We start from the raw sequence: 23,966 nt of genomic DNA on the forward strand, positions 1-23,966 counted from the left end.
TGCCGTTAGGCTTTATGAGTCACTGGATGATGTAGGCAGCCCAGACGCTACCTCAAAGTTTGAATCACGCCATGTACATGACCAGGAGGAAAAAGTAGCAAAGCCTCTTCTCTGGTTGAACTTTAAGAGAGCAGTTTGCCCCTCTGTGGCATGATTTATCGGTTTTGTCTGATTAAGTCAGAGATGTGTGATTGTTGCCAGGCGAACGCGCCTCCTTCAGAATGCGCTTTTGAGTCGAGGGCGGCCTGTCAGCCTTTAGCTCGTCATACGCTGAAGTCTCTCTGACTTAAAGAGACGCGTCCCAGCCTGGTCTCCCGGGAGTTTTACGTAACCGTGCCTTTCCCATTCCGAACGGCTGGCTCCCAGCATATCATATCAGCCCAGTTAGTTCCGTCAGACACACGTGAGAGCGGAAACAGCGGGAGAGCGCGTCTTCTCCTCCGAGAGCAGTTACCTCAGTCAACACAGTCGTTCGCTGTTAGCTTCTCAGCACGCATCGTTATTGTTTTTCATCGTTCACTTGGTCTTGTTTTGTTTCGCTTAACATGTTACATTGAAATTGTCTTGAGTGTCAAGATTCTACGGTCTTTCGAGGAGTTGAGGTAGAATGCTGTTTTTTTGTTTGTTTCCTTGACTACACGATTACACCTTTGTATGCCTATATAGTGTCTTTTGAAGTCCTATGAATTGCTGGTTTCATCGATCTGTCTCAGATGATCTCTCTGAGCGTGTCTGATTTGATGTATTCTTGCGTCATTGTACACAGACGGTAAAAATAGAATGACACATTTGTTCCACATGAGGAGGATAGCGAAGCGGAGACCTTCACGCTTGTGATCGTTCAATCTGCAGCTTATGACTACAGACTTCTGTTGTTGTTATTGTTGTTGTTGTTGTTGTTGTTTCTCTGTGTTGTGACACTAAGCCCGAAGGCTCACTTGCAGCTCCTTGTCTTTGTTTTCTCTCTCTCTCTCTCTCTCTCTCTCTGTCCTCCTATCTCCTTAGTGAGGAGCTAAAACTAGCAGCCAATCAGTCCCACCGGCTGGTGGCTCTGCAGGAGGAGAAGGCAACGTTGGCTCAGGAGTGGGACGTTAGCCGGCAGGAGGGCCATGTTCACCAGAAGGTCTCCTCTCTTCCCAATGACCGGGTTCCTTTTTTTTTTTTACACGTTTACCAAAGACCCAAAGTGGCTTCTGTCCTTTTAAGATCTCAAGGCCGAGCTTTGTGGACATTCTGTGTCAGTTGGAGGATTTTTAAAATGTTTTTTTTTTAATCCTCGTTTTTACAGACTGAAGATGAGCGTTCGGTTGACGCCGGCCAGCTAGAGACAAAGAAGAGGTGAAGTAATCAGTTTGTATTTCAACACCACATTCATACATGAGACAGGGCCTTGTTTACAACGTCTTTCGTCTCATCTGCTGTAGCATCACAAAAAAAAGGAAAAGATTTGTGTTTTTTTTTTTATGTCAACGTATTTATGTCACTCTGCTGAGCAGTCCATGGTCTAACATCTTATCAGAACATCTCATCGCAGTTCTCTCAGCAGACATACAAATAGAAACAGATTTCACCTCTTAAGTCTTTTATCTCTGCACTGGTAATCAGGGCGTTAAGATCAGTCTCACCGTAACCAATCAGCAACAGCTGTAATGAGAGGACCAGGAAGAGGGCTTAAGACATCAAAGTGCATTGCATTACTTAAGACGTTAGAGGTTCAAACCGGCGATTTTTAAATGAAACAGACGGAACAAAGTTTGAATTTGTGTTAGAAACTCACGTGTCACTTTAAACTGAATAGGACATCCTGTATGCGTTTTTTTTTTTTCTGTGTGACTGATGTATTCAGCGGTCATTGTCTTGAGCTACGGTGAACAGTATGCACCGGATCAGCGGCGGACCAGTTCAGAGTCGGTTCCACTGCTATCACGGACTGTGTGTTTCCCGTAGACTTAAAGCTTAAAACCTTTTAATGGTCTGGCCAATGTTAGCGGTACTAAAACGACTGAGAGAAAATCCCCATTCTTTTTTTTCCTCTCTCTCTCTCCCAATAATAGCTCACACGACATCTCTGGAGCTGTCTCATATTTTTGCATGTTTGGTCATAAGCTTTTAATCTGTCCAGCACCGCAGCAACTATTACCGCTTGTTACTCTGGGTGCTAGTTTTGGATGCGAGTCATCGTGTACTCTCCTGACAGTTTCTCCTCTCTCGTAGGGAGAACTCAAACGCATCAATGTCTGACAAGGACAAAGAGCTGGAAACGCTGAGGAATGAGGTAACGCGTTTAAATAGAAACTGTCACAAAAATACGAATCTAAGCTTAGCAGCTGATCCTGTGAGGTATTTTGAGGAATGAATTACATACAACTCAATCTCTGAAGTACTATAAATGTCCCTGTATGTTTTTTTCTTCTTTTAAATCACTCACTTGAGTCTGAAGTGCAGTTACCTTTCTGTTTGATTGCTGTACTCGGAGATGACGCATTGGTAATTTATGAGAATCCAACACAGAGCTATCGTTTTGTTAGTCCCGTTTTTTTCAGCTCTGTCTGCATATGCTATGGTCTCATGAGGTCTGTTTCATACACTTTTTTATATGTTTTTTTTTTTTTTTAACATTGTTCTGTAGATTGCGGTGCTGCGTGGGGAAAACGCTGTGGCCAAAACGCTGCAGGCGGCAGTGAAGTCCCTGGAGAAGGACAAGGCCCAGCTCCAGAGGAGGGTACACAGCCTGGAAGAGAGACTGGAAGGGAGAGAGCCGACACAGGGCGAGGGGGGGACCTCAGGTCTGCCAGTCGCGGCTTCTCTCGGGGTCGGGGGTTTTTTTTTTTACGCGTGACCAGCTCTGTCTCTCTCACTCATTCACTGTGTGTGTTATCTGTGTCCGTTCAGGTGATACAGCTCTGGACCAACTCAGAGAAGAGAAGGAATTCGCAGAAGGACAGGTTAGGTTCCGTCGGACGCACGTTTTTTTCATGTCGCATTTCACTGATCGGCGTTCTCCATCGCCTCTGATCCTGAACTAATACGCGGGGGGTTTTTTAAGTTGCAGTGTTGTATTGACATGATTTTTTTGTTTGTTTGTTTGTTTTTTTTTTTTTCTTGTTTTTATATCAGATCAACTTCCTCAACTCAGTCATCGTGGACCTTCAGAGGAAGAACGAGGAGCTGAAAGTAAAACTGGAGAAGATGGTCTTAACGGAGTTTAATGGAAACGATGAAAATGACGGGTAAGTCTCTGAGGTTTTCAACTCTCTCTCTCTCTCTCTCTCTCTCTCCCTCTCTCTCTCCCTCTCTCTCTCTCTCTCTCTCCCTCTCTCTCTCTCTCTCTCTCTCTGTCTCTCTCTCTCTCTCTCTCTCTCTCTCTCTCTCCCTCTCTCTCTCTCTGTCTCTCTCTCTCTCTGTCTCTCTCTCTCTCTCTCCCTCTCTCTCTCTCTCTCTCTCTCTCTCTCCCTCTCTCTCTCTCTCTCTCTCTCCCTCTCTCACTCTCTCTCTCTCTCTCTCTCTCTCTCTCTCTCCCTCTCTCCCTCTCTCACTCTCTCTCTCTCTCTCTGTCTCTCTCTCTCTCTCTCTCTTTCCTTCTGTTCTAACACACCTGATTCAACTCATCAACTGATTCCTAAGCCCCTAATTAGCTGAGGCATGTGGTAGAGCAGGGAGAGATCTTAGAGAAGCTAAGCTACGATGGGGGAAACATTGCATCATAGTGCTGGTTTGATTTTCTACTCTATGCGCAAACCTTTGCAGTTCAGTTGGAACCTGTTTCAGTCTCTGTGCGGATCAGTGAAGTTGACCGGTCCTGTCTCTGACCTGACTGTCTTTTTTTGTTTTTGTTTTTTTTTTGTTTTCCATTGTTGCATCTCGTTCAGTTTCGGCGGGGAGAGGTCGAAAAAGAAAGCCCCCCCGCGTGTCTTTTGCGACATCTGCGACTGCTTCGATTTGCACGACACGGAGGACTGCCCCACCCAGACGCAGTCTCCTGACTCCCCCCCGCACACGACCTACCACGGGAGCAGGGGGGATGAGCGGCCCTACTGTGACATCTGTGAGGCGTTCGGTCACTGGACCGATTCCTGTAACGACGACCAGACCTTCTGAATAACCCCCCCCCCATCCCTCCCTCCATCCCCCCCGTCCCTGCCTGAAACCAGGCAACACACAGACGGCATTCCCCTAGATCATCTCTTATTTTTTCTATATCGTGTCTGTGTGTGTTTTTACCACACGCCCTTTTACTCAAACCTAGCCATTCCAAACCCCAGACGGGGAACGGGCCTAGCTGACTCAAGAGCCGTCATTGGCCAGACACTGCAAATTTCCCCGCCCTCCCTGTCGCCCAGGAGGCGGGAGCGACGCGAAAGCTGCCAATCGTCGTCACAGATCGCTTCCTTAAAGACTGATTGTTTAGAAAGAAAAAAAAAATAAAAACATGAATGGAATTTGGATTGGATTGGGCCAGATTTGGGTACCCCTGACCTGAAACCTAAACCCCTTTGTCTTTTCAGCCTAAGCAAATAAAATGCACAATGAGGGAACGCTGCTTTTTTTTTTGGACTTACGTGATCTAAACTGACATGCGTTTTGTTTTTGTTTTTTTTTTCCCCATGTCTTAAATATTGTTTTGTGTAGTCCTTGTCACAGGTCGATCTTTTTTTTTTTGGACAGCCCTGTATAAATGTAAATGAATTTCTCTGACCAAACTGGGGAGCGTGGGGAGTGTGGTGGCATATGGTGGGAAAAACAAAACGGACCGTTAGAACAGACGACGAGGAAAAGCCGGTCCGGTGTCCACACGCCCCGACGACCAGGCCAAGCCAGCGCATCCTAACTTATTGCACTGTTCACTTTAATCACTCTACTCTTCACAGGCACATCTTAGTCCTCCTTCTCTTCAGACAAAAAACTGTATAAGTTATACTTTTTATTCGAAGCGTCAGGAAAGAATAGATAAATATATATAGTGATGTTTTATGTAACATTAACATTCTTTTGTGTGTGTGTGTGTGTGTTATGTATCTGATAAGAAAATAATCATATACTAAAAAGCACAATTTCTTTGTCTTAACCGCATCTCTCGGTATGATCATTTTAATAAAAGTTTGTTTTGTTGCAAATAATCAGTCATTTCTGGGAAAGGAAACGAGACCAAGGCACCATAAGTCCTGCACAACACGTACTGGTGCAATGTGGCTTTTTTTTTAATATCCATTTCTTTTCTTGTGTGTGGTTATTTTAATCACTGAAAGAGAAGCATTTGTATTGGGGCAGTATTAAAGCAAACATAATGTATATGATTTGTATGACAGTCTGTGCACTGTTTTGTGTACTGTGTACTCCTACTAACTCATTATAAATGATATAAAAACCTGTGATTGTGTGTCCTGGGTTTTCTGCTGGTTATGAGTTTTAGTACTGAGTAGTTCAGAAATGACGGGAGATTCCGCTTGTTCCGAACACACATCTTTTATTAAAACGTTTCTCTGTCTTACCCACTCTTAATTCAAAATGAATGAATCAACCCAGCGTCCACAAATTGTGCCCTACAATGAATTGCTGCCCTTACCTCCCGTGAATTACATTAAGGGGAAAGAAAAAAAGTGCAAGATTAAACAACGGTTGTTAAATCTCAGTCTGCAGTTGTGAACAGTTCACAGTGTACCATCTGTGACGTAAGGCAAATCCTTTAAAGTGAGAACTGTAATCTTTCTGTGAACTCTGCATTTCTGGAAGCATTTTCTTACCCCTCCTCCCTTTTTAATGCGTTTGCGCCTTTCATTCCAGCCCCCCCCCCGGCCCCCAAATAATCCTTTCCCCAACAGCCCTATCCAATCTCCCAGTGTACCTCATGTTTCATTTATGGTCATACCCATCGCTCCCCAACACTATCCCCATCCCCAGCAGGTGCAGAAATAACCCGCTCAATTATTTATGAGGGCATCGCCCCATGCAAACAGGCCGAGCAAGAGAAGGAGTTTGGGTTTGACCAAAAAAAAAAAAAGAAAGAAAGCGCTTGAAAACATGAGGGTGCACTTAAATATCAGGAGCAAGATATTTTTGTATGGCTGTGATAGATGATGGCTCTGATATGTCTTTTTGGTTAAAAAGAAAGAAAAGGAAAAGGAAAAATGTTTCTTGCGACTGCTTGTCTCTCTAAAAGTTCACTGTGTGACAAATGTTTTGATCTAAAAAAAAAAATATATATATATATATATATATATATATATACATATATACTATGACCACTTAAAAGTAGGACAAAGCAAACCAAAGCTTTTAGCTAAGGCCAGCACAAACCCAGATGTAGTCATTTTATCCTGTGCTATGATTGTTAATGTGCAGTTAATGTCTGTGTGCTGAATTAGCTACTGTTTACCAATGCTGCATTCAACAGGAGCATAATAGATCAAAATAGTCCATTTGTTTATGAAGAAATTAAAAAAAAAAAAAAAACCAACCCACAAAAACACATTCTCAATTTGATGATTATTTTTTATTAAAACAAATCTATTGAATATGACAAAAAACAAGCACTATGGATGGAATAAATAAATTAAACCAAACCATGTATCTGTACAAGATAGTTCTACTGAAAAAAAAAAAATATGGTCCCAGGTTTTTTTTTTTCTTTTTCAAATGTGTAGATTTTAGCTGTGATTTCTCAGTGTATCGCAATGATACAACAGGTATACGCCACAGAAATTGTGAAACGGAGAATATGAATTTCAGTTTTGTTTTGTTTTGAAACTGTGAGTGGACACATTTAAATCTGTTTTCTATCAACACAACATTTAAGCACCAGCTTTTCCTGGGCAGGGCATGAGGTATTTTGAAGCATTTTCAAACTTTGTAACAGACTGTTTTCTTTTTCGTGAGGGGGGTGGGCAGGGGGTGTAATGCTAACACCACCTATTTTTTGTATTCCAGGACACTGAAGCAACAAAAATCCAAAACTAGCTACAAATTCACACAGCCACATCTTCCTGGAGGTTTTTCAATGAACTGCTTACACATCGTGTGTGTGAGGGGGGGGGGGGGTGTCTACATCGTTACTACTGGCATAATTTACCGACACACTTTCAGACTAGCTTCTCTGGTGCTTCTCAAAGTGTTAACAGAACCAGTAAGAACAAACAAGAGTGTAAGCGTGCTTGGATGAATGTCAGAACATGAAAACCGAAGCCACCCAACAATTCAAGATCTAAGAGTCCTTAGTGTGTTATTACAGAGTCGTCCAAAATAGTGTTTGTTTAGATTTACCTAAAAGAGAGAAGGGGGGGGGGGGGGGGGGGGGAGAGATGGTATATGCAGAACAGGACTCGGTGTGCTTTCCTGAAAGATTTTCCCTATATCCACTAACTTATGTTTCCTTGCAGTCAGAAAATGACAAGACACCAGAATAACATCAATGCATTCCCTTTTCTATGACTGTGCCATACACACAAAAAAAAAAAAAAAAAAAAAAAAAAACACAACAAAAAAACCCCAACTAAACACATACAATCATTGAGCAGATAGTGACCATTTTTTGAATGCTTGCCAACTGTTCTCTAATCAGATTGAAAAGGGGGGAAAAAAAAAAAAGAAAAGAAACAGTGTTGCCACTGGACTTGAAACTGAAAGTTTGAGTAACTGTTTCAAGTCATGTGGTCAGCATACGTTACGGTTTGATTAATCTCAGAAATGAGACTGTATCTATTTTATGGTGCCAGTTAGACATATTGTACTTTAAATCTAGTCCATGAAAAAGGCAAGTAACAGTGCAAGTATTAAATTAAAATTAGAGCAGTCTCATAAAAAGAAACACAAGGCACGCTATCAAGCCGAACCAACAAATCATCATTCTTCACTACAAAAAAAAAAAAAGAAAAGTCAACAGTACCATTGTCTTGTCCTTGCTAAAAAAAAAAAAAAAAAAAAGCAATTGAGCAGTTAAATAAAACCAAAAATCTTAAAAATATTGACATCTAAAACAATATGACTACAGCAGCAAAAAAACCATCTGTTAACATGACTAATAAAGACAGTGCATTGACCCTCCTCATGCCTGGACTTAATTCACTAACGTTACAGAGAGAGAAAGACAGAAAGACAGAGAAAGAGAGAGAGAGACAGAAAGACAGAGAGAGAGAGAGAGACAGAGATAGAGAGAAAGAGATGAGTTCAGTATAGCTGCCTGCTGTGGTTAGCAGGTTCTCACAGGAACAGGTCAGAGTTTCAGAACCTTCCAGAAGGCCTTGTCTCATGGGTACAGTGACGTCTGGAACACTGTCTCACAAAAGCGGGTTGACTACGGGGAACGCTGGATGACGTTATATAGCAGAAGTATATATTTGCACAAGTTGTGTGCGAGTGTGTGTGTGTGTGTGTGTGTGTGCATGCGAGTGTGTGTATGTGAGTGTATGCCTGTGTGTGTGCTTGTATGTGTGTGTTTGTGTCTGAACATCAAAGGCTGAGAATGGTTAGGTGAAGAGAGGGATGCTGTCTTTCTGCCTCAGGTGTAAGAGGTGTTTTTGTGTCTTGGGGGGGGGGGGGGGTTGTGTGAGGGGTCGTATATTTAAAAGGAAAGAGGGCCAACAGTTTAACTCTCCTCTGTGTCCTGAGCAGGAGACTCCACTCGACTCTTCTTACTTGGAGGGGCTTCGTCCTCTAATTCCTGTTCAACAAAAACACAAAAACGAACTAAAATCAATCTACGAGCTAGCCCACAACAACCACAAACATCTTGGGCAATACCCCGACAATGTTTTACCTTCCATAGTTTTAGGTCGTGACTTAAATGTTCCTGAGACGGTTTAGGTCACCAAACTAGAACTCTGTCTAAGAGGCTCATCTGAATGTTTGCTCTGGCCTGCCCAGCAAACCCTGCGATGGAGTCACAGCAGGGCCTGCGCTGAGAGAGGCAGCGACACTCTGTTTAAAAAAAAAAAACAAACTGTTACCTGAGTGACTTTGGTGGTCTCAGATATAGGCTCTGTATCGCCCGAGGGCGGGGGGTCTCTCTTGCACGCGCTCGGCTCCGAGTTCTCGGGGGCGGGGTTAGTGTTACCTGTAAACGGGTGGACAACGTCTTAAAAACAAAAAGCAACTCATTCCTTTTCACTCGCCATGTGCAAGATTATCCCTGATTAGTAATGTAATATTCGTAAGTACAACCATTATAAAATTATTTACTAAACATTTGTTTATTAAACGTTTATCGGGCATCGGTTTTTGAAAGGGGTAGTTCATGCCGTAAGAGCGGTCATGGTAGAAGTAACAACATCAAATTCATTTATGTCTACGTGCCACAGAAATGTAAAAGGTGTTTAAAAAAAACAAAACAAAACAAAAAAAAAACAGCAACCACCGTTTTAAACTTGTAGCCAAAAGTGGCACTAGCTTTCCTGATTTTTTTTTTTGTTTGTTTGTTTGTTCTGGACTGACTGTTTTCTTTTGCTTTTCTTTCCACCTTACCAAGGCAAAAGAAAGGACACTAGCCTCAATGCTATTGTAAACCATAAACAACCCTCTCCCAGACCTGACAGGATCTCTGAACCACACACTGTCTTCACGGAGCTCTTCTCCCTTCCAGTTCAGCTTGCGATTTAGAATGACATCAAGGTATTTATAAAAATGAATCTGCGACAGTCTGAATATCGTCAAGAAACTCTGGGTGAACATCAGTACACAAAACATCTCATCTCTTCCTATAGTCAATCCACAACGCTCTTGTTTTGAATCAAGACACAGAACTGTGTTGTTACACAATTTGACAAAGGATTCAATGGCTGTCTGGTGCACCGAGTTGTTGTTCTAAATAACACTACTATGACAGCTGTCTGAGAATTTCTGTGAAGAGCTTAAAACTGGTTATGCTGAAAGGCAATAGTACGCATAGCATACAGGAATGACCTTCCTCAATATAACCCCATCTGACTTAGCTAATTAAGGTCCTTATTAAGACTAAGACTGAAATGAAATCAGGTAGGCTTGGGCACATTTGCATGTGTGCTGAACATGGCTGAATTGGTAAAACAGCACCATCAAGTGGTCACATTTGGCACAACAAATTCCAGTTCAGGACAGCAGTTTGACCAGAAGTTACTGGCACAAAGAAGGTGGTTCGACAAATCCAGTCACAGAGGGCCAAAATCCTGCTGGTTTCCATTTCAACCCACTACCCTGATCTTCTGCTGCCAAATGACAACACAGACTGGTTTCCTGGGTTAAAAACAACCTCGAATTACAGGCCAAAGGTATAAAGTCACGGGATTTCAGCCAGGGTTTGTTGGGGAACCTTGATATCCAGCGAAAATTACGCGTTTGTGCTCAGAGTACAGAAACAAGTAGAGTCGGAGAAGTTAAGATGGAGCAGAAGAAAAAAAAAAAAAACTATAAAGGGATTGGAAGTGTACTGCTCTGTGGTATAAATCTGATATAGAGCAAGGACCCAGCTGTCGGGCCCAGAGCCTCACCTTTCTTGTGGTCATCAGCCTGAGTGTCTTTGTCAGAAGACTGACTTTGCTCACACTTGGCCTCATTTCCATCACTCTGGGAAACTGTGCTGGCCTCTGGTGCAGGGCTTGTGCTGCAACTTGTTTCTGGTTTGACTGGAGAGGAGTCAGCTATAGAACTTTGGTTGCTGTTATCATCTGAGAGGAATTCAGAAAAAAAAAAACACACACACACACATAGACGCTTAGACACATATTTCATAGAACCAAACACCATAGCACAGCATCTGAAATCGACTTTGTTGTCCCCTTTTCACAAGAATACATACCTAGAATTGTTTAAATTACATTAATTAGTTTAAATGTATTTAAAGATTTTGAACACGATGAAAGAAACAGTTAAGCCGTACTAAGCCCACTGTATGGAACCTCGGTGCGTACCGTGCATGTCCATCATGCCGGGAGAAGAGCTGTTCTCTGGGGTGGTGACCTCTGAACCATATTTCTCATCTTTGCCTTTCTTCTTGTTTTTATTTTTCTGTGTACAAAAGGTAAAGGTACACTGCCCTGTTAAAATACACCCTGAAATACAACACAAAATAACAATTACAGAAATAAGGTGAACAATTACGGACACTTACGTCGTCTGACTTGGGCTCGGTCACTGGAACCCACTTGAAAATTCGCAAAGACGTGTCTCCCACTGTCACCCATTTTTTCTCCCTGCCAAACAACCATACGAAAAGCATAATTAACCTGCGAAATACCTTAAAATGAGAATACTCGACCCGTCACCACAAAATCAAAACGCGTATGGATGCACCCGTATAAACATTAGATAGGCATCCCATAGATCCTGGTTACTTTTTTTTTTTTTTTAGCAAATCGTCTATCAAAACTTAAAGTTACAGAATATATTTTTAACATGACAGTCCTGTAAACTTAAAATGTCATACAAATTCCCTTTATCACGTTCTGTGTAAAACATAATCTCCTCCGACTTGTTCTTTAAGGTACAAAAAGTCCTAGTTATTTTGTTAGTGAAATACAGACGACATTATTGATTTCCGATCAATCGCTTTTTTTTTCATAAACCAGATATAAATTTCCCGAAATCTCCACTGTAAATGTAAATTAACACGAAACTGTAAGCATATAATCTGCTGGATTTAATTAAAATTACACTTGAACATGTTCAGATCTAGGTTATGTGAGTTCAGCCATGCACTTCTACTTCCCTCCCCAACCCCCACAGCACGCAATGTGTGTTTGGACTAAAGAGCGACTCTAAGCGCTAAATTTAAAACTCCAGACTGTCTATAACCACTCTGACTCTAGGGCGCCGTCGTCTTTTGGTTGCGAGAAGCATGATATTGTATGATTTTGATCCTGCCGAAGTCCCTCGGCAGTCAGTTCTACCACCGGCACTACACCAGACTGCAGAGAGAAATGGCTTCATGTGACTGCAACGAAATGGCTTCTGGTTCAACCCACATACAATCTTGATGTAAAATCTTTTTAAAAGACGAAGATGGTTCTGTGTCGTTTACTTTTCACTGTCAACCGTGCGCGAAAGCTTTAGCGCACCCCGGACGATGATTAGTTCGAGGCAAAAAACCCTTTCAAAATGATCCCTCTTTCAATTTTTGTTCTGTCGTTTTCGTTTGCTGTATCTCTCCTCCCCCACAAGCTGTGCTTTCTGGTGTTAGGTAACAAACGCTGCCTCTGTCTACTCTCTTACCATTTTCGTACTTTCTCAATTGCGGCCATAACCCGCTTGATGTCATCTTTCGCTCTGCTCCGGGTCTCCGCGCGGACTGACCTGCCAGACATTGCCGCTGTTGGTGTAATATTTTTAAAGCTCACCGGTAGTTCACACACAATGCAAACAGTCGATGTCGAGCGCGCAGAAGCGGGAGCGCGCGTGCGCCAAATAACTCAGTCTGAATACCATAGACATGGCAGTTTCTTGTTCCTTTTCGATTTGTGATTGTTGTCTACACATTTTGAAAACAAGTTGTTCCACCTCTGTCCCACCATTAAATGTCAAAATATAAAACTAAAACACGTGTTTGGTATATTATTTATTTCTGTGTCAAATTAATCGTATTTCAGTACAATTCTTCGTATCGGCTTGTAATTGTACCGTGAGTTCACGTAGGCTACACAGTAACCTAACTTGCACGTTCAAAGCTTTCGATGTTCGAAAACATACTATGAACAAACAAAACCCCTGAACGTGAGTGCAGTGGGCTACTCAGATCTGTTGTTTAAAAATGTTTTGTCATGTGACTTGAAATCCTGTCAATCATCTCATGAATCAAAGAGGTGAATTTTGGAGCTGAAAAAGTTAACTTTAAAAGTGTGAATGTGAGATTTCCCGCTACTCAGTGACCAGGTAAATACTTGATTCGCGTTCGCATTCTTAGTGTATAGGCCTATACCTTAAAATCCTCTTGTAAACTATAACTATAATTTAAAACGCTTCGCGTAAATTATTAGGCCTATTAACATAACGTTCGGAGACCTTTGTTTTGTCTCTGTTTTTAGTTCAAAACCTGATTTAGGAATAAGATAAGAATGTGAATATGAAATTGGTATCCAACCCTGCCACTGTCCTGTTGATATGAATGTGTTGTCCTCTCCACAGATATGAGTTGAAAGTCAATTCACGTATGTACACTTTTTTCTTTTTCTTTCTTTCTTTTTTCTTTTTTTTTTTTTTAACCAAACATCGTGAAACGTTAAAGCATTCTACGCACGTGGTGTTTAAAGAAGTAGCTGAGGAAATTGCAGCAGACGTGTGTCATCCTAAAGATACTTATGAACATAATTAAAAATGTGTGAATTATAACTTTAATAAGGTAGACTGTAAGAGAAGCAAAATATAACCTGGAACGATGTTCTTATGCTTGAAACGACTGTGTGCTGTCTGTCTATAGGGCTGGTGTTTCCCCAAAACTTAATGGCGTCTTAGTAGTTTGATTAAAAGTAATGTGAAACTTTGTATCTGGCTTCCAGGGCATCTAATTATCTCGAGTTTGTAAAATAAGGCAGAAAACAATTTCTATTCAAATGTGTGCTAACATGTAGCATATGCAGTCCCAAACCTCAAATGAAGGCCTTTTGACATATCTGTCATATTAGCCAACAGATGACAGCATCGGCCTATAGACGAGGCTCACTGGGTCCATACAATAAACATACACAAGTACCTAATGTCTCTTCTTCTTTTTTTAGCTGAAAATCCATGTGGCAAAAACTCTTTTCCCTACAAAGAGAGCCCATGAAGTGAGATACTACAGTGATAAACCTACAGCTTATTATAAGTAAATCATTTTGGAAAGGAGCTTTGATGCATAAAAGTGAAACACGTGGAGAATATTCTTGAAGGATTTACAGCTTTTGGTGATTTTTAAATTCCATGGGAAGGCAAAACCAACTCGAAAAGTAAATGTCTAAGCTCTGTTTTGCCTTACACCTTATTTCCAACACAGCTTTCATGCATCAATCAGATCTGCTCTAGTTTGGTCATCTGATAACCTGTGGAGTCACCCATTGGCTCTAAACTGAACGTCATACGTTGCGTCAGGGTGGGACGTTTTTTTAGACCGTGACGGCGGCACGGAGCTGAAGGTAGTGGGTCATTGGACATAGTGCGTTCATTTGTAATGAGAGAGACTACTCTCTATCTGTTAACTCTTTCTGTATATTCCAAAAACGCACCTAATCGTGTGTCTTTCGTCGTAAACAACTGTTATCGTTAAAAGTTGTCAACGTGGACAGAGACGTCCAGACGTTTTCCTTTTAACTTTGCGGCTATTGTGGACAGTATGTCGTGGTATGGTTGCATCGCTTAGCCTACATATTGAAACAAGTCTTTTAATACACAGATTCTGAAAACAAGTATCTGGTGATATTTGGATAAAGGGCTTGGGAGACATAACATCTCAATAAAGCACAAGGGACTATCCCAGTGGTCAACAGGTGGTGACGGACAAAAATAATGATTTTTTTCATGATAGCCTATGTAAAATGTGAAATGATTGTTCTAAACAACCAAGAGGGACTTGTCCTTTGAATTTCTTTTGTCTCCTGCGACAGACAATCAAACGGAAATTCTGAGAAAGACTGTAGTTGTATGTTTCAGATGATTGATGGTTCATAAAAGCAAAACATCACACTTGTACAAAGGACAGGCTCCATGCAAAGAAAAAAACTGTTGGTTCATGAGATCTTTCCCCGGCTTTTCTCTAGATATGATGTGAACTAAGCAGCTGACAAACAAAACAACACCAGTCCAAAATTGATGAAGGCAGCATGAGTTGCCATTCGACTCACCACAGCTAGAGGGAGCCATCACTCTACTCCTTCCACACCTCTGTGTGTTGACGTGCCACTATTGAGGGTGACAGGGTGACTAGGTCACATAATAAACATCTTGTTTTGGTGGTAAAATATATCATGCATTGCTATAAGTCAGTGAATGGACTGCAAAATGAATGCATGTTGATAATATTATTATTCATTATAACATGAGCTACAATGTATGAAATTCAAAGAAATGTCAAATCTGAATATTGAAATTGATGTTATGACCTCTTTTTTTCCTAAGGAGTATGGCAAAAGTCATGTGAAACGCTAGCCGTGAAAACAACAGCTCTTAGCACTAAAGAATGGGGGAAAACACTGACAAATGGATCGACAGTGAGGACAAGAGGGGGTTGCGTGTCGTGTAGTACTGCGGGTCTGCAGCCAGACCTACTTGGGACTAATCCTCAGGGCAACTACCCACTGGGGAGCTCCCCTGAGTGCTGTACCTTCATGGGCTTTTTTTCTGTTTGCATTCGCATTGCCAGTAGGAACGCTGAATTGACGTAAGCCGTTCGACGGTTCGTATAGCGATGTTTATTTTCTTGTAATCCTGTCTCGGCTTCTTGAGTTTCTCTCTGCACGCTTCGCTGTGTGGTGGATGCCTAACTTAACACGTTGAGAGGAAATGCTAGCCAAGCGTTTTACATTTCGCTGAGACGCGTTGTATTTCCTCTGTCGCATATAGTCTCACTGTTCCTATAACAAAGGGACTGGCAAACCTGTGACGTCAATCCTGTGGGTCATGCCATACCAATATTGTTGTAAGTCAACACAATTGGTGTGACATCATCAGCAAACATGATGGTGTAATATCACCATATTTGGCTAAACAGTTAGCGGCAAACACTCAGCAGAGTCCAGGGCTAAGGAATAAGCCTTGTGCTTATAAAGAAGTAATTAAGTAACCTGTATTAAAGTACTTTACAAGCGAGTGAGGATCTCATGGTTAAGATATCAGAGAATCCAGAGTTTAAAACTGTTTGCATGCATGTTCAGTAATATTTATCCTGTGGATATTATTATTTCCCGTTGGCAGTTTCTGACTGTCTGAACCTCTGAGTTTTGTTATATTCAGAGGTGGACAAAGTAAACAACTCCATTACTTGAGTCAAAGTATAGATACTCCTGGTCAAATATTACTCCAATACAAGTAAAAGGTGTTCAGTTCAATTTTTACTTGAGTTAAAGTACTGGAGTACTTGCTTTCAAAAATACTTAAGTATTCAAAAGTACATTTTCTTTTTAATGTCATTGCATTGTTGTATTGTTGCAACAATGCATTTACAGAGTCTATTGACTCAACCTACTGAATGCACTGACTTGCTTGTAGAACCTGTAGAATAAAAAGCTTGTGGAATATGCTACAAAGCCTATAGAAACACAGTTGAACCAAATGCTTCCTCTATAAAAGACAGTGTATAGCTTCATTTAAACAGGCACTAGGTTAACTCAGATTGGTCTTAAAAGGTTAAACACGTCATAATATTGTAGGCTAGGTTAATTTTACTTCTACTACATAGCATTGTCTGGAATGTGAAACAGTTGGGTGACCATCGTCACCGCTTGATTCCCGCCCCGCTCGTCTTATTGGGACCGGATCCTACGTGAATCCGCTGACCTTACAAATATTACGGTGTTTACCTGACAATATTAAAACATATATTTCTGAAAGGATTTTTGTCAGTAACGTTAACTCGGCATTTTCGCTAGCTAACTATTAGTATGCGTCAGCAGTGGATTCACACAGGACCCGGTGTTATGCCCCAAATGGTTTTCAAGCCAACTGGTATCCGTACGTGTTCACACACTGTGTTAACAGTAGAAGTTGTGGTCTGCCTCTGTCACCAGATTCGTCACACATTCACAAACATATAAATCGCAATTTTCAAGTCACATCTCATATCTACTGTGGCAAATGATTCTAAGTGTTAGGCGAACACAGTGCACGAACGCATACGGGAAGCAATTAGCTTGGAAACCAGTTGATTTCAGAAATCTCAGACATGGACTTAATATGATATGGCCATGGCTGCTCTGGTGAGGGACCTTTATCTTTATCATCTTTATCTTCCATTGTAGTAGCCATCAGTAAAACCGCCAAGTTCAGGTGAAATAAATGAAATTAAAAAAAAAAAAAAAATGCAGCACGCACTTGACTGACAGCATTGGAGCAGTTTACTGTGATTGGGTTTTCCCCTGCGATGAACACAATATGGCCTATCGCATTTTAGAAAAGAAAATTCGTCCGCTGACTTCAAAGCTATGCGTTAAAGTAACGAGCAGCGAGAATCTTATAGAAATGTAGTGGAGTGAAAAGTACAATATTTGTATTTCAAATGTAGTGGAGTAAAAGTCATAAGTTTCCAAAAAAAATAACACTCAAGTAAAGTACAGATACTCGAAAAATGTACTTAAGTACAGTACTCAAGTAAATGTACTTCATTACTGTCCAGCCCTGGTTATATGTGTCTACATTTCAAACTGGCTGAATTCCTTGCCAAAATATGCCTTTGTTAGAGGCCTGTCAGTGTCTAGTAATTTATAACGCCCTCCTTCAAAAGAGTGTAGAAGTGTTTGTTCTGTAAATTTTCAAAAGAACATAGCTGTAATTGGTCAAAGGTTTATTTTAGGATTAGTTTAAATCAACATTAAATATACGAGGAATGTGTTATCAGTACAAGATTACAAAAAAAATTAAATAATAACATTGTTTATAAATTAAAAATTCAAATAATAAATAGTTCATAAATATACATATTCAAACCTGTGCATGTTAATATTAATTTAAAGTCAGCAAAAATACGATACTTATTCAATATGAATTTACCGTTCCTCCTGTGAAAGACTTACACACAGTATGGTAACTGCAGCAATAATATAAACTTAGAATACGGTTTTCATACTTTCCCCTACTGATACCAATTTTAAACAATGCAACATTAACATAAAACTGATAGTTTGTTCCCCGTCTTAGCAACTGCTGCGATGCAATTTACTTAGATGCTCAAGGCCTTCACACAGTGGCCATACAGTTTCCATATTCATAACTGTGCATTGCACATACGTTATGGAAATTGATTCTTACAATTTTTGTTCTCTAAATCAGGCTGGTTTCCATCTGATCTATGAGTGTAAAGGTGTTGATTCGATCAGCAGCCTCCTCTTTACACATGTCCACGGGTTCGTAGTCATCCGGTGCTGTGCTGATGAACCATCCTGGGAACTTGACGGATTCAAAGGTGTTGATTGACAGACCTGTGCCTCTCCTGTAGAACAGGAAGCGGGCAAGGTCACCCTGAGCGCTGATGTTGTTCAGAGCCTTTTTGTCCTCAACCACCTGCAAAAACACAATTTAATATGCGATTTCAAAACCTGTTTGGTCTGGCAATATTGTGCTGCATTAGGAAGAGAACTGGGTTTTGTAATGATGCGGAGTGAGATCAAATGCCCTCACCTCCAAGTGCAGGGCAGGGTTTTCGGAGGTCTTTGAACAGGAGAGATAGAGGTTGCGTCCAGCGATACTGAGACAAATGGGTTGGCCCTGACTGGCCTGGGGGCCAGGAGCCATGTAACTGGACAAGTTCAGTCGCACTGTTTTAAAAGAGGGAGAGAGACGCTCGCTGTCTTATTCACATCACATGAATAAATCACAGTTGATAAAAGGCTGGTCTGACTCTGGGTTATGTTTGATCACGGTGACTAACTAACAGGAAATGCATGGATTATACATCATTCATTTGTCTTACATTACAGGGAGAAATATACAAGGCCAGTAGGCGCAGTTTTGTGTATGGATATGTAAGGGCCACCTGTACAGCACTGACCATATAACTCAGATTATTATGAACTGTAAACCAGGAGAAGAAAAGAAAAGATTGGATGGAGACTCACCTCTCTGATCAAGGCTGCCACCCTTCAGAATCACCGCCTGAAGCTCAGGTATGGTCTTATTCAACACCAGACTCTTCTGCACCTTATCACACATAGCGCACTGAATGACGCGGCCGGTTTTAGTGTAACTCTTAGATGAGCTCCATGTGCTGCTGACCACACATTCTGTACAGAAAAGAGCAAAATTATTTAGCGAAACCACTTAGAACGTCAATCTGGTTCAAATATGTCAAATATCTTCTGTTTAGGGAACTAATGCCCACTGTAATCTTATCTAACGGAGATTTAATGTAACATATTTTAGACCATTTTTTGATCATAATAGCTTTTTTTTCCCTAAAGGATGAGTATCAATTAGACTTAACACTGAACATGTTAAGAGATGCACGTGCGACCAGAACGGGGCGTGTTTTTTTTACGATGACTGTAAATGATGGTGAACCACTGCCGTACCTTCCACCACATTCTCCATGATAATGTTGTAAAGTTCATTGTCAGTGAACTCTGTGCCCTGTGGCTTGTGACTGTGCTTCATCCTATGCAGGGAAATAATCACGTTGGCAACCTGACGCATATTCTTAGGCGACTGGACAATCTTCACATGAGGTCCGTTGTGGAGGTCGCAGTAGAGTCCACACTGCATAAATACAGACAGTTTTAACACAAGCAGTATCTCTGTGTAATAAGCATCAGTCTCAGCATCATTTTGTGCCTTTGTAAATATAAAAAGATTACTGTGATGAACTCTTCCGTGCTCAGGTAACAGCTGTTTTCAATCAGCCTATACCTTTGACATGAATTTGCATGTAGCTAAGGTTACTCACCATTTCTGCGGAGTTGCAGTGTAACTCATCTTGAAAGTCCATGTTGTTGAAGGAGCTGAGGAGAACAAAAAAGCAGAAAAGTCAGACACATGTCAAACACACATAACATGTCAGAAGCATGTAATAAAATGCAATTTCGAGTAAAGAGAACATGTTTTTTTTTTTTTTTGTTTTAATTGTTTTATCGATGAGAAATTATCCTGCGTTATTTAGACTACAATTAATCCGATTAATCTGTGGTTTATCATTGACACTTCTCAGTACAGAATAAAAAAAAAAATTACCTTTCTACGGCCAAGGACAAGTCAAATCCTTTGCAATCCATGGTGCTGAAAAAAACCCCAAAATATTTAGTTAGGACATACTCAGTAGGTTTGCATAGTATTCTGCCAGAAAAAGGACTCTTATAGTTTACATACCAGTTGTTTATCTGGGAGAGTGCGAGATTAGAAGTTGTAATCTGTGCCTTTCAAATGGAATGTGAAAAAGCACTGGACTTTCATCGTATTTATTCTGTTTAGAAGAGGAACTCCCCCCTCTAAACAGACGGAAGTATTCTTGCAATACTACACACGCACATATTGCGTCACATATCCGTCTAGCGCATATCCATATGACTGGGTTTGGTACGGAATACTGAGATGATATGGAATTCCCAAAAGAGTAAATCATAATTAGGTAAATCAATGTATGGTTGTTGAATCGAATGTATTGCAATGACCAAGCCTAAAGCAGAATTCACCTGGACCAGGTAGTTCTACAGATTAGGCTACATAAAAGATGCAGATCTTCTTTAGAGATGTTATGAACTGAGCAGAGAGGGAGGGGGGAGAGAGAGAGAGAGAGAGAGCAGACAATATTTTTGTTTTAGTTCGTGGGGCAGTGACCCTTCTTTTTTTCCTTACAGTCCACGTAAAGCCAATTCCACTGAGGTCAAAGAAACAACAACAGAATGCATAAAACATGATGAAACGTAAATATGTTTACACATTTAATTAATCATTAATGTTACTGCATATCGGTTCGTATCATGTTATTTTTATTAAGCATGTAAGGGCAGTTGTCTAGTGAGAAAACAAATCAAATCAGTCCCACACTTATTTGCCGTGATTTTATTCAGCGTTATTCTCACGCGCACGCAGGGGAATCTCCGTGAAAGGGATCGACATGCTGGTGCAATATTAACCTCTTCAGGATATGCGTGTACTGACAGGTTGAGATAAAACCTGTTTAACTTGCACACGTGCTGTATGTTTATGGCCTGGAACTTCCTCTGTTATGTTAGCGGAAGTGACTCTCCCATAGAGAGAGCTCTTTTACACATCAGCTTTTCTATTCGGACAGGATATGGCATAATCGCAGCCGGTGGATCAACAATGGTAATGCCGCTGTCTTTGTCATTGTGTCATTAATTAAATGTGTAAACAGGATGCGTTGTCTCATCTGAAACTACCGTAATTTTTGGAGGAAGCAGATATTATGATGATGCTGGCACTTATTATTATTATTATTATTATTATTATTATTTTATTATAATTGTTGTTATTACTGTTAGCAAAAACAACAACAACAACAATAATGATACATGCATACATACACACAACATAAATACAAACTGTAAGTAGAGTTAAGAGACAGATATTTAGTGTTTATCATTTAGTTTAGCCATAATTAAACAATTCATTTCACATCCTGAGAAAAAAATTGTTGTTTCATCTTTCTTTGCACATTATAGCATATCAAGAACAGCAACGAATCCTGTTTTTTGGTTTTCTTTTTTTTTTTCTTACTTGACACATAGGCAGTAACTTGTGTATGGATTGTTTGTTGAGAACTAATTTACTTATGACTGAACATACGTTGGGCGGCACAGTGGCAGCACGGTGGCGCAGTGGGTAGCGCTGTGGCCTCACAGCAAGAAGGTCTCGCGTGCGTTTCCCGGCCGGGCGGCCAGGGTCCTTTCTGTGTGGAGTCTGCATGTTCTCCCCGTGTCTGTGTGGGTTTCCTCCGGGAGCTCCACAGTCCAAAGACATGCAGGATAGGTGAATTGGAGACACTACATTGCCCCTAGGTATGTGTGAGTGTGTTTGTCTGTGTGTCTGCCCTGCGACGGACTGGCGACCTGTCCAGGGTGTTTCCCCCGCCTTTCGCCCTATGAGCGCTGGGATAGGCTCCAGCAACCCCCGCGACCCTAATCAGGATAAGCAGCTTAGATAATGAGTGAGAGAGTGAGTGAACACACGTTACACACATTACTACATTACTTTGGTATAACTGATAATGCATGTCTCAATTCAATTAGAATAATTAAAACATATTAATTGTTGGCATCAAATAAGAGCACACAAATGTAAGATGATGCTGACTATATAAACCGGGGTTGTTTCAAGAACTGTAACATTCATTACCAGTGGCGCACTGGAACATATGGGCCTGAGTTTTTTGTTGACAAACATGAACATGTTTCAAATGGTACAAAGAACTCCTTTTTTTCCTGTTTTACTGTTACAGCCATGCCTTGTTCAACATCCATGTTATTCCAGTTCAAACTGAGGTTTTACTTTGAATCACATTTGGGGTTTTTCCTCCCTCCGCTGATTTGACTTTTAGGATTTGAAACTTTACGGTCTAATGCGAAGGAACGTTTGCTGTGACCAGGCAATCCAGTTCGGATGCTGTGCACTCTTCGCCCGTAGTCTGCGTTAAGGTTTGGGTCCCTCACTGTGCAGCCTCTATATGAATCTGCTTCTTTGGTGTCACAGTTGTAGATTTTCAGTTAAAATTAAGAAATTGTCAATGCCTCAGTGGCTCTTTGCTTGGTTTGTATTCTGTCTGTCTTGGAAGTCACTTTGGATAAGAGCATCTGCTGTATGAATAACTGTAAATGTTAAGGTAAATGTAAGATAGCAATGTCTAAAAGAGGAAGAAGAAGAAGAAATATGACACAAGTTCAGAAACCAACAACAACAACAACAACAGTAATAAATTTGGATGAAACTAATGACGATGAGACAATAGAGAAACAGCCAAAGCAGATTGGAGGGGATGACAGACAAAGGAAAAAGATAGTTCTTGTCTGCTCCTTAACCTAGACATTGATCATGGTCTCATATATCAATCCAAAAAGCACACTCCTGCCTCTGAAAATGACATCATTTTCAATGTCATCCAATGACGTTGCTGCTTTTACGTCCGATGGACCAATCACCAATTACTGGACATCACTCAAGATGGAAGAAAACCCTCAAAATCCCCATCAGTATTTAACGTCCCCATACAGCTGATCACAGCCATGTCCACCTTGGTGAACGGGGTTGTTTTGCAGAGAGGAAACGTCAAAGTAAACCAGTTCTCCAGGGCGACCATGAACGCACAAACACTGGGCGAGGATGTTTATGATGTCAGTGAGTGTGTCAAGGTCTGTGATGTCATGTTAATTGCGGCTGGAAAAGTTAACGTATAGATGAAACACAAGCTTAGGGCCATCACACCCTTCCTTAAAGCCCAACTGAACTGAAAGGAAATTGCTTTATAGGGCAGGGTGACCAAAACCAGTTTAAAATGATTCTGTAATTTGTATCAGTTGTGAAAGAGAAAACGGACAGCAGATTTTCCAACTTGGGTGGCAGCCTTATCAGATCTGAGAATTATGACGCAATCAGTAAATAGTGGTTTCAGTACAGGTGTTGAGCAAGCCAAAAAGTCTCAGTGTATTTAAATTTGAAAAGCATGATTTTGGTTTTTTGTCGTTACAATCTCACAAGCCACGTACAGTACTGGCAACATCTTCTGGGGGTTTGTTGGGTTTCTTTGTGGGTTGAAAACCACTGTGCTAAGGCATGAAAGGGCCAATATTATGGAAGCAGGCCACTGCGATTCCTGTGCCAAAACTCAATACGTTTACAACAGTTTACGATCTGTAATTCTCATATCAGTGGGGATGGGTTCTTTTGACCGTCTGATGAAAAAAGGTATCCAGGAAAAGTCTCTAATCTCACTGGACTTCCTGAAGTTGGAATGGTGCCAGTGAAATTATTTTCTGACAGTGAAAGGTGACGAAATGCGTTATGTCATCAACACTAAAGAGACACCAGCATGGCGCTGTCAGGGGGGAAGTTCCGAGAGAGGAATTTCAGAGCAGGAAGCAAGATAACGGAAGTGGCGTGAATTAGAGCTGGGGTTTTCAGCATTTTTCAACATGCACGCCCCCCCCCCCCTTCCTTTGTCTACATTTGAAGACGTTTGGGGGGGGGGGGGGGGGGTTCTACCTTTGAACACCCCCCCCCACCCGTTTTTTTTTTTTTTTATTGTACTTGCCGGTTTGCGCCAAAAAAATCTCCTAATCTTGTGCCCCCCTCCCCCCTTGAAAGGTGCTCACGCCTCTCTGGGGTTCAAGTAGGAGACCTAAAGTCCCCCTTGTTACATACAGACTTTTACATAAACA

The 23,966-nt window shown here is 41.1% G+C and overlaps 3 protein-coding genes across 3 annotated transcripts in view; 1 reads left to right on the forward strand and 2 right to left on the reverse strand.

The window, feature by feature from the left end:
* Positions 1 to 4,098, forward strand: part of clip1b (CAP-GLY domain containing linker protein 1b) — a 19,569-nt gene extending 15,471 nt beyond the window's left edge. Inside the window, exons 14-20 of the mRNA XM_030768063.1 lie at positions 1,006 to 1,123; positions 1,289 to 1,338; positions 2,215 to 2,275; positions 2,630 to 2,786; positions 2,893 to 2,945; positions 3,118 to 3,230; positions 3,870 to 4,098. Of these exons, the coding sequence (XP_030623923.1) occupies positions 1,006 to 1,123; positions 1,289 to 1,338; positions 2,215 to 2,275; positions 2,630 to 2,786; positions 2,893 to 2,945; positions 3,118 to 3,230; positions 3,870 to 4,098 (781 nt within the window). The remainder of the gene's footprint in view (positions 1 to 1,005; positions 1,124 to 1,288; positions 1,339 to 2,214; positions 2,276 to 2,629; positions 2,787 to 2,892; positions 2,946 to 3,117; positions 3,231 to 3,869) is intronic.
* Positions 4,099 to 8,568: 4,470 nt separating this feature from the next.
* Positions 8,569 to 12,266, reverse strand: LOC115807191 (B-cell CLL/lymphoma 7 protein family member A-like). The gene is made up of 6 exons (XM_030768064.1): positions 12,175 to 12,266; positions 11,075 to 11,156; positions 10,875 to 10,971; positions 10,455 to 10,631; positions 8,940 to 9,046; positions 8,569 to 8,653 (listed from the first exon to the last, which is right to left on the reverse strand). The coding sequence occupies exons 1-6, from the start codon at positions 12,264 to 12,266 to the stop codon at positions 8,579 to 8,581; spliced, it is 630 nt and encodes a 209-aa protein (XP_030623924.1). The 3' UTR covers positions 8,569 to 8,578.
* Positions 12,267 to 17,758: 5,492 nt separating this feature from the next.
* LOC115807432 (interleukin-1 beta-like) lies at positions 17,759 to 19,976 on the reverse strand. The gene is made up of 7 exons (XM_030768407.1): positions 19,942 to 19,976; positions 19,807 to 19,851; positions 19,523 to 19,577; positions 19,152 to 19,335; positions 18,699 to 18,863; positions 18,262 to 18,398; positions 17,759 to 18,144 (listed from the first exon to the last, which is right to left on the reverse strand). Exons 2-7 carry the CDS (start codon positions 19,845 to 19,847, stop codon positions 17,905 to 17,907), a joined length of 822 nt encoding a protein of 273 aa, XP_030624267.1. The 5' UTR covers positions 19,848 to 19,851; positions 19,942 to 19,976; the 3' UTR covers positions 17,759 to 17,904.
* Positions 19,977 to 23,966: the final 3,990 nt, after the last annotated feature.

Source organism: Chanos chanos, chromosome 3, assembly GCF_902362185.1.
Source record: "Chanos chanos chromosome 3, fChaCha1.1, whole genome shotgun sequence".
NCBI lineage: Eukaryota > Metazoa > Chordata > Actinopteri > Gonorynchiformes > Chanidae > Chanos > Chanos chanos.

Bases quoted from the DNA above. Each gene is read 5' to 3' on its own strand.
- LOC115807191 (XM_030768064.1), bottom strand. From the start codon at position 12,266: ATGTCTGGCAGGTCAGTCCGCGCGGAGACCCGGAGCAGAGCGAAAGAT. The intron at 10,972-11,074 runs GTAAGTGTCCGT...TTTTGTACACAG, and splicing joins CCGAGCCCAAGTCAGACGAC to AAAAATAAAAACAAGAAGAA. The intron at 9,047-10,454 runs GTGAGGCTCTGG...ACCCGTTTACAG, and splicing joins GGCTGATGACCACAAGAAAG to GTAACACTAACCCCGCCCCC.
- LOC115807432 (XM_030768407.1), bottom strand. From the start codon at position 19,847: ATGGATTGCAAAGGATTTGACTTGTCCTTGGCCGTAGAAAG. The intron at 19,578-19,806 runs GTAATTTTTTTT...TGTTCTCCTCAG, and splicing joins TTGTCCTTGGCCGTAGAAAG to CTCCTTCAACAACATGGACT. The intron at 19,336-19,522 runs GTGAGTAACCTT...GTATTTATGCAG, and splicing joins ACTGCAACTCCGCAGAAATG to TGTGGACTCTACTGCGACCT.